Below are 14984 nucleotides of genomic sequence, written 5' to 3'. Positions count from 1 at the left end.
AGTAATGTCCTGCCAAACACTTTTGCACTGTAACAGTGACTTCTTCTGCAGCAAATCAAACGCTCACATTTTCTTACTAGAAAATTATTAAAATAAAGTAGAAATAAAACTCCAGTTTACTTTATGAGGACATCACTAGATAACTGTGAAGAGACAGAGAGAGAGAGAGAAAGAGCACGCATGATAGATGAAGTAGGGAGGTGCTGGAAGAGTGAACGAGAGATAAGAAAGAGAGAGAGAGAGAGAGAGAGAGAGAGAGAAAGCAGTGCCTGAGGAACACTCAGACAGAACAAATGAGCAGCCGTGGCTCGACTCCCGCCAGAGACGCTGATATCGGCACGCTGGAGAGAGCTGCTTCACCAGGAGTCAGATTAGAGTGCTCTGACACACTGCTGAGGACAGAGGTGCGAGAGCGAGATTGAGAGTTTCTCTGAAGTGGGATCTCCGTTCACACACAGAGAGAGGGACAGAAAACTAGCAAGGTGTTGTTGCAGTCTTTGTGGTCCCTGTTCCCACATGGATTCACTCTTGACAGCAGCGGTGCACGGGGACGCCACGGATCTGGACGCGTGATGACCATGGAGAGCATGTTTATGGGTAAGTTTGAAAGTCTGTTGTTTTGTTTTGTAGGCTCCCCGTCTGGCGTTCACAGCAGGGGTTTCTCGCAGGGACATCAGAGGAGCACGGCTCGCGTGCCTCACCAGACACCTGATTTGTTGCGGTGGAGTTTAGCAGAGTGTGAAATCGTGAGCTACAACAAAACTGAAGGAATTAGGAGATTTTAGGAAATGTGCGTCTCTGTGTCTCAGCGTGTCGTCTGGAAATGAAGCTTCCCGCTGAACGGATGATTCCTTTCCGAATGCGCGGAGGAACGGGAACAGAGCTCACCATGGGAGATACAGCAGATCTGTTGCTCTGAGGTGAAGCCGTTGCATTAGATGCAGCTTTTAGGGGCTTGAAAACATGATAAAATGTTTTTAGAAATGCCAGAACAAGTACTGGGATTGTTAAATAACATGAACATGAACTTTGAAGATGTTAGGTTTACATTTGTATGAATTTAAAAGGAAATTATTTTTTTTAGATGCTTTTTACCATTTTTATCACCTTTCAACTTTTTTGCAGTCCTTAAAAAATAATGCAATTATTATTTCTGTTTAAAATAGTTTTATATGAAGTTTAGCATGTCACACTGCTGCATAACATGTCACACCATGACTACACCAGACGCAGATGGCGTCCCATGATGCACGACTACTAAATCGCTCACAAAGCCGTGTCCACTGGAAGTGACTGATGCTCCTTGTAATGGAAACCTTCTATTTGCTCCGGGTGTGTGTTCATGGTGTGTGTGTGTTCACTTGTGTGTGTGTGCACTTTGGATGGGATAAATGCAGAGCACAAATTCCGAGTATGGGTCACCATACTTGCCCGTATTTCACTTCACTTCACTATTTTTCTTTTTTTTTCTGTTTCTATTTTTGGTATTCTGTATTGCACAGGCATTTTTTTCAATTGTTCTTGATTTACAAATACTTTTTACTATGATTTTTTTTGTTGTGCATTTAAATAACTTCTGACTGAAATCAAAGCTACCTTGACGTTTTTGGTCCCTGATGTGCAGCTTCGATGCAGTAGTCAATGTGATGTGGTGCAACACCTATTGTGTCCAATGTAGACGCGGGTTCTGTTCCAAAACCCACTGAGCTGTCTATGTAGGCAGCATTTGAAGGCATCACAGGTGCAAATACAGTTCTAAAAGATTGCAGCTTGATATTTGGCCAAATTCTACAGCAGCATTGCACGCATCTCGAGCGTTGAATGCCATCCCACAATGCATTGCAGTGAGCTTGGTCATCAAGATGGCGTATGACGCATAGACAGTATCTCACAGAAGTGAGTACACCCCTCACATTTTTGTAAATATTTTATTATATCTTTTCATGTGAGTGTACAGCTTGTATAACAGTGTAAATTTGCTGTCCCCTCAAAATAACTCAACACACAGCCATTAATGTCTAAACCGCTGGCCACAAAAGTGAATACACCCCTAAGTGAAAATGTCCAAATTGGGCCCAATTAGCCATTTTCTCTCCCCGGTGTCATGTGACTCGTTAGTGTTACAAGGTCTCAGGTGTGAATGGGGAGCAGGTGTGTTAACTTTGGTGTTATTGCTCTCTCTCTCTCATACTGGTCAATGGAAGTTCAACATGGCACCTCATGGCAAAGAACTCTCTGAGGATATGAAAAAAATAATTGTTGCTCTACATAAATATGGCATAGGCTATAAGAAGATTGTCAAGACCCTGAAACTGAGCTGCAGCACGGTGGCCAAGACCGTACAGCGGTTTAACAGGATAGGTTCCACTCAGAACAGGCCTTGCCATGGTCGACCAAAGAAGTTGAGTGCACATGCTCAGCATCATATCCAGAGGTTGCGTTTGGGAAATAGACATATGAGTGCTGCCAGCATTGCTGCAGAGGTTGAAGGGGTGGGGGGGTCAACCTGTCAGTGCTCAGACCATACACCACACACTGCATCAAATTGGTCTGCATGTCTGTCATCCCAGAAGGAAGCCTCTTCTAAAGATGATGCACAAGAAAGCCCGCAAACAGTTTGCTGAAGACAACCAGACTAAGGACATGGATTACTCGAACCATGTCCTGTGGTCTAATGAGACCGAGATAAACTTATTTGGTTCAGATGGTGTCAAGCGTTTGTGGCGGCAACCAGGTGAGGAGTACAACGACAAGTGTGTCTTGCCTACAGTCAAGCATGGTGGTGGGAGTGTAATGGTCTGGGGCTGCATGAGTGCTGCCGGCACTGGGGAGCTACAGTTCATTGAGGGAACCATGAATGCCAACATGTACTGTGACATACAGTAGCAGAGACTGGGCCGCAGGGCAGTATATATGGGAAGTCGTGGCCTAATGGTTAGAGAGTCGGACTTGTAATCCAAAGGTTGTGGGTTCGAGTCTCTGGCCGGCAGGGATTGTAGGTGGGGGGAGTGAATGTCCAGCGCTCTCTCCACCCTCAATACCACGACTGAGGTGCCCTTGAGCAAGGCACCGAACCCTCAACTGCTCCCCGGGCGCTGCAGCATAAAATGGCTGCCCACTGCTCCGGGTGTATGTTCACGGTGTGTGTGTGTTCACTGCTGTGTGTGTGCACGTTGGATGGGTTAAATGCAGAGCACGAATTCCGAGTATGGGTCACCATACTTGGCTGAATGTCACTTCACTTCACTTCACTATTCCAACATGATAACGAGCATCTGTTAGCGCTGAGGAGCGCAAGGTCTCTGACATCCACCAGCTCTGTGCGTCATGGAGGAGTGGAAGAGGACTCCAGTGGCAACCTGTGAAGGTCTGGTGAACTCCATGCCCTAGAGGGTTAAGGCAGTGCTGGAAAATAATGGTGGCCACACAAAATATTGACACTTTGGGCCCAATTTGGACATTTTCACTTAGGGGTGTACTCACTTTTGTGGCCAGCGGTTTAGACATTAATGGCTGTGTGTTGAGTTATTTTGAGGCAAATTTACACTGTTATACAAGCTGTACACTCGCTACGTTACATTGTAGCAAAGTGTCATTTCTTCAGTGTTGTCACATGAAAAGATATAATAAAATATTTACAAAAATGTGAGGGGTGTACTCACTTCTGTGAGATACTGTACATATAATTCATTTGGAACCAAAATGGTAAAATATACTATTTTACCCTATATTTATTATTAATTAGAGTAGCTTATTAGAGTATTGCATTGTTTGCTTAGTAACATGTTACCATACAAGGAGTATGAGCTGCCTTTTTTATTATTTTGTACTGTGCTCTGAGGTCCCCTTATAATGTTTTCAAGATTTGTACATCAAAAAACATCATAATTTTGAAGTAAAAAGCTATTTTCTGTCCTGTTTTTAACCTCCCTCATCAGAACGCTCTGTTTGAATAGGTGTGGTGGATTATAGACTCGGAAGTAAATACCCAATTTAGGTTATAAATGCATAAATACATATCAAACGATCTGTAATAAGAGACAAAGCAATAGTGACCATGTAATAAAAACAGTTACTTGCACTTGTGCTGCGACATTACTGTAGGATCCAATATAGTCAGCACAGCATCGTCTTTTAGTTTTCTGAAAATCCCATTATTTTTCAGGATTACTGTTAAACTAATGTAGTTTGATTTTTATTTGTTATCTATTTTAATTTTAGTTAAAGTTGGAGTAATGTTTGTCATTTTATTCGTTTTTTATGTCTGATTAGGTTTTTTTTTTTATTTGAGTTATTTTAGTACTTCAACAAACTACATGGAGGAAATGGAATTTATAAATGTGTATGTGTGTGGTTGTACATACACATATGTAGTTGTTTTTTGGTGTTTGGCTTTGTGTTATGTTAGAATCATTATTATACTCTTATACCTTTTGTTCTTTAATGTTTTGAATAGTTTTTAGCTTTATTTTTTGTTTTCATTTAAATGTTAAGTTTTGATATTTTGTTATATGCATTTGGCATTTTTATTTAATTTCTTTATTTTTTGAAAATGTGTATATATATTATTTATAACGTTTTAGTTTTTAGTTTTGGATCTGTTTGTGTTGTTTTAATACTACAATTGATTGCTTCTGTTGTCCTAATTTGTAAGTCACTTTGGATAAAAGCATCTGCTAAATGACTAAATAATAATAATAATAATAAAGGAATCCGCAGTAAAATGAAGTGAACAAATGACTGAGTTCTTACTGATGTGGTCTGGATCTTCATTAAAAATAAAGTTCATCCACTCTTTCCAAATGTAGGGATCAGAAGGAAGGCAATGCAGAGACTGTTTTTGGCACTGCACAGTGTCTTGTTGTTTTCGGAGCAACTTTATCATTTGGTTTCTGCGTAGACCTGCTTTTGCCACTCTCGTTATTTACTTATTTACTCATTAGAAGCAGGAGTTGATCTTCTTCTGTAGAGGGGATGTTTTGCCACATTATTACGTCGTAAAGTGGCACATTTCATGAACTATCGTTTAGGCAGATTGTCTTCAATATAAGCTGTTTTTAGACTAAAGAGAAAGTTTTGAGTTCTGAAACTTACAGGATGTTTTTATAGTACAATGACCTCTTATATGTACTACTTTTCTTTTGTTTTTCTATGTAAATACACGCTAGATGGACATCTTTGACCGTTGCGCTTGCATTTCTGAAAATGTGGCACTCAAGTTCATTTTTCAAAGCAAAAATAAAACAGTACAGACATTTAGCATTTTCATACTCTGCAAACCTTCGGGGCAAGAATCTTTATTCATCCAGTGCAGCTTGAACAATCACACGGGTGCCAATTGGGATCAAATCGGTGTTGTTTCTGGTACAAAAGGTCTTAAATAGACTTCTTTTACAATTAGAAATCTCAGAAATGAACTGTTGGCCTCCTGTGGCTTTAGAGCAGTGTAGATCTTGTTGTGATGTGGGTGATGACAGCAGAAACTGCAGAGTGGTTAACCCAAGATTTGGTTTATAACTTCAGATTGCAAAGCACATGGCTGGTGCTTCCTGACCAGTGCTAGTTAGGAGTCGATTGTATTCAGGTTTGCATGCAGTTTATATATTTGCAGTTTTTTTAATGATGTTTTATTATTTGCAGAATAATTGAGGCTTATAATTCTTCTCTTAAATGATGAATCATACTGAATCCAGTGCACAGTATCACAACTGGCCCTTAGTGGAATGTGCAGAACAACTTAAGCTTTATGAACTCCATCTGTGGCATAATATGTTGATTCATCCCTCAAAAAATATGCTTACAGCGATGCACTTGCAATGGAAATCTAAGATGTGAGGCATTCCAGAGGGATTCAAAGCAGAAACGTGTTGAAGTGCTGTGGATGTTTATTATTTGAGCCGTTTAGTTGTCTCAATTATCCTTTTAGCAGTGGGACCACTTGTCTAGATGAACGTCTGGTTCTGTGTTATCGACATAATTCCTGTGGGTGGATTTTTCTGTTAATACATGAAGCAGTGTCCAATCTGTCTAATGGTATGATTCTTAATTTGAGAGAAAGATGTGTAGTAATCAAGAATCAGGTGGATGTTATTTTTAATCAGTTATCACTGTGTTTTCTAGAAGATTTTAAAGGGACAAAACATGTAGCCTGAAAGCATGTTTGCATCAATTATTGAAAATATTTAATACACAAAATTTACCATTATGCTGTCTGCCTAAAGCGAATTAATTTAATCATTTTTATCTTCATTATTAAACATTTTTTTATTTTTTTTATTTATTATGAAAGCCTAAAAACTGAAAATTTAAATAAATAGAAAAATAAACAATAAATGTTTTTTGATTGATGATTTATTTAAAACAATGCATGGCTAATTTTCAGCTTTATAATGGTGTATTTATGACCTCTACCAGCAGGGGCAAACTGTGAATGTTAACCAGATAAACGTCTTATGTTACGTATGTAACCCCAGTTCCTCGAAGGAACGAGAAGCTGCGTCCAGAGACGCTTAGGGGAACGCCTTCAGCGTGACCGGCTCTGAATACAAATGAAATCTGTCCAATGGATGGGCAGGACATCACGGGTGAGGTGACATAATGAGTACTGGAGGCCTTAGCATCAGTGCACCACGGAGGAAACGTGTGACTAGGGGGTGTCTGCCCACTGACTGTCCACCAAGAGAGGCGTGGTAGGCCAAAATCGCCGCCACATAAACCTTCAAGGTGGAGTGGGTTAACTCTGCAGAGAGTCGAGCCTGCAGGAAGTCCAGCACTGTACCAACCGGGCAGTTATCTGAGTCAAGCTTGCGATCTCCGCACCATGAAGCGAAGAGTCTCCACTTCAGGGCGTACAGTCTCCTTGTTGAGGGAGCTGTGGATTGGAGGATGGTCTCAACAACCTCGGTTGAGAGACCGGAAGATATGAGCCGTGCACCCTCAGGGGCCACACCCACAGCCTCCACAACTCCGGGCGGGGGTGCACAAGGGTGTCTCCTGCCTGTGAGAGGAGATCCCTCCTGACTGGAATCTCCCATGGAGAGCCGTCGAGGAGGGAAATCAGGTCCGAGAACCATACTCGGCCTGGCCAGAATGGGGCTACTAGTAGCAGCCGTCCCAGTGCACTCTCTCTAGAACTCCGGGGAGGAGAGCAATCGGGGGAAAGGCGTACAGACGAAGCCTCGGCCAGAGGGGACATTGCGCTGTCTCCTGAGTAGCGAAGAGGTCTACCTGAGCCTGGCCAAACACTCTCCAGATCTGCTTCACGACCTCGGTGTGAAGCATCCATTCCCCAGGCAAGAGCCCTTGTCTCAACAGGGTGTCTGCTCCCACATTGAGATGCCCAGGGATATAAACTGCTCTTAATGAGAGGAGTTTGCCCTGAGCCCACACAAGGATCTGGTGCGCCAGCCTGTACAGGGGGCGTGACCGCAGACCTCCTTGCTAGTTGATATAAGAGACCACCGATGTGTTGTCGGTGGTCTCTTAGGTCTGGGAGAAAGTATTTCAGAGCCTGAAACACGGCCAGCATCTCAAGCCTGTTGATGTGCCAAGCGAGATGATGACCCCTCCACAGACCGTGGGCAGGGTGGCCACTCATGACCGCTCCCCAACCGGTGAGGGATGCGTCCGTCGCTAGCGTTATGCGGCGACACGGAGCTCCTAGCACCGGGTCCTGGGACAAGAAATAAGGTTGTCTCCATATGTCTAAGGCACGTAGGCACCGCCGCGTGACCTTGATCATGCAAAGCGGGTTTCCCCTCGGGGAGAACCCCTTGGTCTTGAGCCACCACTGTAGGGGTCTCATGTACAGCAGGCCAATAGGTATCACTCTGGACGCAGCTGCCATCAGACCCAGCAGTCTCTGAAACTGCTTGACAGTGAGTGACTGGCCTTCTTTCACCCTCCTGACTTTCGTGAGGATTGACTCGATCCGAGCAGGAGACATACGTGCCTGCATCGTGGTCAAATCCCACACCACCCCCAGATAAGTGGTTCTCTGTAATGGAGAAAGCACACTTTTCTTGGGGTTCAGTCTTAACCCCAACACTTTTATGTGAGCGAGAACAACATCTCGATTTTGAGCCGCCCTCCGCTCTGATTGAGCGAGAATCAACCAATCGTCGATGTAATTGAGTATGCGGATGCCCCGTAGCCGCAGCGGAGCTAACGCGGCATCCACACACTTCATAAAAGTGCGGGCTGAGAGTGCTAGGCCGAAGGGAAGTACCCGATATTAGTAAGCTTTGCCCCGAAAGCAAACCTCAGGAACTTCCTGTGAGTAGGAAGAATGGAGACATGGAAGTATGCGTCTTTTAGATTGATCGCGACAAGCCAATCCTCGGACCTGATTTGAGACACGACCTGCTTGAGAGTAAGCATCTTGAACTTCAGTCTGCTGACTGAGCGGTTTAACTGCCGCAGATCTAAAATGGGACGCAGCCCTCCATCCTTCTTTGGAACTATGAAGTACCGGCTGTAGAATCCGGACTCTCTTTCGTGAGGAGAAACCACCTCAATGGCCTCCTTCCTTAAGAGAGTATCTACCTCTTGTTTCATTACCAGAGCCTGCTCGGGGCCCACTAAAGTGGAATTCACCCCGTTGAATTGAGGCGGACGAGAACCGAACTGGTTTCTGTAGCCTCTCTCTACAGTGCACAGGACCCACTGAGACGCATTTGGCAGTAGTTTCCACACTGCGAAATAGTCTACTAAGGGAACCAGTCTCTCGAGACTGGCCTCTTGTGTAATCAGAGCGGCTAGCGGCTAGAATGGCAAACCGGCAGGGAACGGCCGAACTAGCTGCTCTAGAGACCCCCGAAGGGGTGGCGAGCATCTCAGCTCTGCTACGGTTCCGGGTCCAAGTTCACGAATGTCCTCCGCACTAAATCCCTCGCCCTCATCCAACTCCTTGAGCAGGTCAGCCTGGTATGCCTGCAACACCGCCATGGTGTGCAGACATGAGCCAGCCTGACCTCCTGCTGCGTATCCCTTGCCCACCAGCACTGATGATGTGCACAGCGGCTTGGTGGGCAGGGTCGGAGCCTTCAGAGATGATGCAGCGTCAGATTCCACACGCGGCATCGCTCTGTAACCGCGCTCACTCGTCCCCATCACATTACCATAGTAATCCGATGAGGGGACGAAGAGGCGGGCCGAGAAAGGTTTCCCCCATGACCTCGACTCCTCAGTGTGGGTCGGGGAAAAAAGGCATGCCCCGATGTGGAGGTGAAGTCTGAAACCGCAGAAAACGCTCGTCTAACTTGCCTCTCTGCGGTTCGACAGGACACTCGGCCGGCCAGTCGAGGCTCAACTTGGCTGCGGCACGAGTAATCACCTCCACAAGCTCCTCATATTGGGGTGAAAGAGGGGGTGCAACATGCTCGACGTTTCCCGTGTCAACCTCCTCGGAGGAAGACAAGAGAAATGCCAAGGCCGCTGCCCGAGGGAAAGTATCCGCAAGGCGGGCTTCCGATTTCGGGGAGCGGTCATGGGATCCGACAGGTGAGGATGGAGATAGAGACTCGCTCGTCTCCGATCTCTCCATCAGATCCCGCTGCGAACCCCACGAGCGCCGCCTGGGAACGCCAATGAAAGAACCCTCCCCGGAGAAGAGGGCCTTTCGGGAGCGAAGCACACGCAGAGGAAGACCCTCGCAGTGCGGGCAATCAGCCCCCTCGAGAGCCGCCTCCGCATGTCTTGCTCCCAAGCAAAGCACACACAAGCTGTGTGTATCCCCTGCATACAAAAAACGCTTGCAGGGAGGAACACACTGCTTGTATTGTGCTTCGCTCCCATGTTTAGCCTTAAACTGGCTTTTAGACATGATATAACAGACAGACAACACTAAATAGGACTCACGGAGACACAGAGAGCTAGCTGACGCCGGTTTCACCGCACGTGCTTTTATACCAGCTGGTCATTACGTCACCTCGCACGTGGCGTCCCGCCCATCCATTGGACAGATTTCATTTGTATTCAGAGCCAGTCACACTGAAGGCGTTCCCCCAAGCGTCTCTGGACGCAGCTCGAGTTCCTGAAGAGGAACCTTCATTCCATAACATGAGAGGAAATATTGCATTACTTTGCACAGAGTTGTTAGACTAGTCTTGTTAACATTCTGTTTTGTGAGTCTTGGTGCTTTATTTGATATTTGTGTATTTTGTTGTTTATCCTAGTGCAATACCTCAGAGACTTCCTTTGTAAGTGTATTGCTGTAAATAATGCAAGATTTTTGCTTGTTTTCAAACTGAACAACATGAAGCTGTTGTATTGATCTAAACTGCTGTATATTATACACTCTTATGATGTGTTCTGACTGACAGTCCAGCAGGAGAGACTCTCTGAGCTATGCAGTGTGTGCTTTGAGTGTAGATGTGTGTTTTTTTGACAGATATAAAGGGCCATGGAGAAAAAGCAGACTGGATCAAGTCTAGGAGAATCCTAGTGATGAGCAAACAGAGTGGATGTGATTAATTATTTACGTGCCATATTTGTCCTTCAGACATAATTTTTTCTCTCAGTCAGCAGCGCTGCTGTTTAAAGATGATGGCACATCTGAACAGAAATATGGAGACGGTGCTACAGGCAGTTTCTCTGACACACACACTCTTCTCTCTCCTCGGTTTCATTACTGCGATCGCTGCAGCAGTGGGAAGTGGTGTATGTTTAGCAGTGTTTCAAAGAGCCGGTGGGTGTTGATAGAGTCGGTGAGAACTGAAACAGGTGGGTGAGAGTAAAGTCAAAGTTCATGCTTGGATTCAAGTTTTTGAAACTCTGCAGTCTTTTTTTGGCCAAATTCGATCATGTTGGGTTTCCTGTGCATCCTCTGTAGTTTATAATCTCACACTATATATTACACTCATGCATATATAGTGGCTTTACATTATAGCTTGATAGGTCAAATAGCTATTTTTACATTAGGCAAGTTTCAATACAGTGTTTTTATGCACATTTTGGGATATTGCATAAACGAGTGCTGTGGGGAAGCACTTAGGTTTGAATAACATCAAGTCATGTGACTGAATAAGCTTAGCTGATTGGCTCTGAAATGCCGTTGAAAAGCACTAGTAGAAATTGAGAGGTAACAATCGCAAAAGGAAATCATAAAGATCTGAATCATTAATTCCAGATAAATGTCTTAAATTTATAATAATCTAAGTTGCACATCTGATTGCGTTTGTTTTTGCATTTTGATTTTCCGTTCTGATTAAATTGACATGGAGCCTGATAAGCAGAGATCTTCTTGAGACAGAAGTTAAGAAATTCTTAAGATAAGTTGTAAGAATGTTGAAATGCACTCAAGTTCTACAATATTCTCATAAGAACTTTTTTCCTTAAGAATAAAATGATCATATAGCAGTTCTTGTTGAAGACTCATTTATCGACTGAAAACATATTTAATTTTTTTTGCTGTCTGCAGATTACCTTAATAACAATCAAAATAAGCAGGCACACTATTTTCATGAAGACCTTATTTAAGGTTATTTGTGTCGAATTTGAAGGGCATTCTTTTCAGCAATTCAAATCAAAAGGTATTCAGGAATTAAAAAGTTTTGTCTTCAGAACATTCTTAACCCTCTGCTCCCTGTGTGCCTGTCAAAAATGACATTTTGTTTCCTAATTAAATTTATCAATTGTATTTTACATAGTTTATTAATGTTATTTTATTTAATTTTTTATGGTGTTACTAAATTATATTTATGGAATACTTATGATCCATTTAGTACCTGTTTACCACTTTTTGAGCATTGACCTGAAAATGAAATTTCCTATAAACGGTCATGCATCTTAAAACTTTGACGTGCAGACTTGGTCTCTTTTTAAAGAAGACACATGGCAGATTGTTGCTGAAGGGAAGTTTTAAACCATAAAAACTATAAATCTTACAAGTTGTGTTACAAATTTTAGGTTGATATCGCAAAAACATTAGCTTTCTAAAATATTTTGTTTGGGTGCAGTACCAAATGCATCCACTAGATACAATTTGCTCCTTATTCATTTCCAATGCAGTCATTTTTGACCTTGAACAGTAAAACTGTGACATTTTTTTAGGACCATTTAACCTTTTTGAACCATGTCCATGTTTTTGTGTGTGTGTTCACATAGCAAGAGCCAAAACCTTTACCAGGTTTCGTACCATTACAATGAAGTAAAAAATTTGGGTTAAGAATAAAATCATGCTATTTTTCTAACTTAAATGTTTTTGGGAATACAGGATATTCTTCAGAATTGTTTTGTGAATCCAGCCACTGTATTTTTTATATAACATTTGTTCATCACCATTTCTGTTCTCTAGTAAGTGAGGAGATTCACATGCAGACAGATAATGAGAGAAATTCAACGAGGCAGCCAGCGGTGAGGAGAGAAGTACAGCATGGGGAGGAATGCATGATGCATAAGTGGAGATGGCAAGGTGAAGTGGACCATGCTAACCGTTGAACCCTTGACCCCTTTCTGTAAAAGCGTGAGAGCTTGTTTCAGCGCTAAGAGCGAGGTGGTCTCCATAGACGAGAAGGTGCTGAAAATACAGCTCACCGAAAGCAGTGCAGTGACTGACTGCAGGGCAGAGAAGATTGGACATTTTCCACATTACTGTTCTTTGAAACAGAAAACAGAGCCATAAAAGACTTGCTCTCGCTGCGGGCACGGTGTCAAAAAGCCTTGTAACAATCAAAATGCTCTCATCAACTTAATAAGTTGTGTTCCCTTAAACCCGAGTGACACACTGCCAACATTGATGCTTTGCCTGTTTGCCTTTTTCCAGAAAGAGGCTTTTAAATGTAGCTGTATCATGCGCACACCGTAATCAAACCTCGTAAAGCTTTTCAAAGCCCTGAGGAGATAAAACCCAGATGCTTGGGTCTAAAGACGCCCTCCTGGTTGGTGAGTGCCGTTCCTGCTGTAACTCAGGCCGCGGTTTTGCTTGCATATTTAATTCTGTTTTCTTGTTCAGTGTATGGCTCCGTGACAGCATTCCTTTAGCCTGATGTCGTTTGACATGTTAGAGTCGAGTCACCGACACGGAGGCCTGAGGTTGACATGCTTTGTCAAGGGAGAACGAAGACGTGCCTGCGCTTGCACAAAGGCATGTGGCGCAACCATTTAGGGCTGCAGCAAGGGCGTGTTTTTTTTTTTTATTATTCTCTTGTTTTATTATTTCTCTCCTCCCCGCAGGCCCGAAGGACTAGAGGAATTAGTAACGTTTTGTTCTGTAATCCATGTCAGGCTGGTGCTGAGATTTCAAAACTCATAGGAAAGAACAAACACTGAGATTATCTGAGATACGACAGCACGTGTAACTCCATGTGATGTCAAAGAGATTGCATTCATGACTTTTTGTGGTTTCTTAGACAGTAATGAGATCAAATGGAGACATTAGAGTCCATTTCTCCTTAGAAAATGACCTTAGGGGAAGTTGGAGATTTTAGATCGCACCTCAACCCATGCATTAGAAAAATCACAAAGGAGATCTCATTAATATCTCAGTTGTTTCTTCTAGACAATAATAAGATCAAGTACCGACTTGTTTCCCACTAATAATCTCATTTCTGAGTTTCAGAGACAACCCTACGCGATTTAAACATTTAACGGAGATCTTATTAATATCTCAGACAGAAATTAACAAATAGAGACTTTACCTTGCTTCTTCTGCATCTCAGATGTTTCTCCTGAGACAAAAGCCTTAAGTGTCTGCATTTGAGTTATACAACAGATCCAAAAATGTCCCAAGCATTGCTCATATTTGCCAAGATAAAGTTTGCAAGAGATCTCAAAACAAACATTTTTCATTTAATTCCCCTTTAACCAAATGATTTGAACTGCTCTTCGCATTAATCTATTTATGTTAGCAATTGACGCATTTTTGTCAAAAAGCAAATCTGATACTTTAATGAAACAAAGGATAAAGTCGCTCCTGAGCAATGCATTTTTCACTGGCATTACATTTCTGCATTGCTTTGGCTTTTGTCTACGTTTGGATATGGAACACTTGTTTCTTTTTCTGGTGCGGTAATGGGATGTGCTGTAAAAATCTGCCTTTCCAACACCACCCACACAAACACTCGTACTGTAGTAAAACAAGCCATTTACTTTTGTTTTCTGCCACTGGTTTCTGTCTCTCCCACTTGGACTAGTGACTGTGTCTACTGCTATTACAGTGAACAGCCAGTCCAGAGTCTGGGTTTGACAAGGGTTTTGTTCAGATATTTATAGCAACTGGAGAGTTTGTTAAAAAGTGAATGATATGGCAGATGGTTTTGAGAAACAAGTACTAAAGCCATGATGCCATCGCTGGCAGTGTTCAGATCCTCAGCGGCGATTTCGCTGCGTGTGGCAAAGAAATGTTCTGGATCATCACATCTTGCCTGAATTGATCTCATGAATTGTGCGCTCACTGCGATTCTGCCATACTAGGCCATGTTCCTGCATCAACATCCGTGCTGGTCCTAGAACAACATTCTTATCAATCAGATTTTTAGGGAAAGGCCCAAAGTTACTGTAGTTTTTAGTTTGCTGAAACGTCTCATGCACAGTTCAGCCTATGGGAGGCTTATAGTTTTAAATTTGCTAACACTTTAGATTAGGGATGTGTACTTTACATTAAATTTCTCAGCACAATATGTTGGGATTTTCATGTTTAATGCTAAAAACACCCCGGTTTAAAAACCTCACCCCTAGAGTTTACGACACGGAGAAACGTAACCCAGCCAAAAAGAAAAAGTAATCTCATGAAGGAGAAATCGATCTTACTCCAAAAACACCCGTTAACCTTATAATAGCAAACAATGGCATTCATTTATATGTATATTAAATACCAGTAAATATAACAAAACATTTATAAACACTATATAGATTATTTAGTTCTCCTTAATCCACAACAAACCCTTTAAATTTAACGGTATTACAGAAAAAGAATGAAAAAAATTAGTAGCTATAAATTCGACATCCAAATGTTTCCATTTTTGCCATGTAACATCTGGTTGCTA

The 14984-nt window shown here is 42.7% G+C and overlaps 1 protein-coding gene across 4 annotated transcripts in view; it reads left to right on the top strand.

The window, feature by feature from the left end:
- Positions 1–250: 250 nt before the first annotated feature.
- The window catches only part of znf385d (zinc finger protein 385D), a 71700-nt gene continuing 56966 nt past the window's right edge, over positions 251–14984 (top strand). For 2 of the 4 annotated variants that reach the window (XM_079429677.1, XM_079429679.1), the window contains exon 1: positions 251–597. In XM_079429677.1, coding sequence (XP_079285803.1) covers positions 573–597 — 25 coding nt within the window. In that variant the 5' untranslated portion in view covers positions 251–572. Of the gene's footprint in view, positions 598–12335; positions 12413–14984 lie in introns of those variants that run through there. The other 2 variants (XM_079429680.1, XM_079429678.1) reach the window with 2 other exon arrangements.

The sequence above is a fragment of the Barbus barbus genome (genome assembly GCF_936440315.1).
Source record: "Barbus barbus genome assembly, chromosome: 12".
NCBI lineage: Eukaryota > Metazoa > Chordata > Actinopteri > Cypriniformes > Cyprinidae > Barbus > Barbus barbus.
Note: the sequence above shows the minus strand (reverse complement) of the source record. Positions and strands in the feature narration are given on the sequence as shown.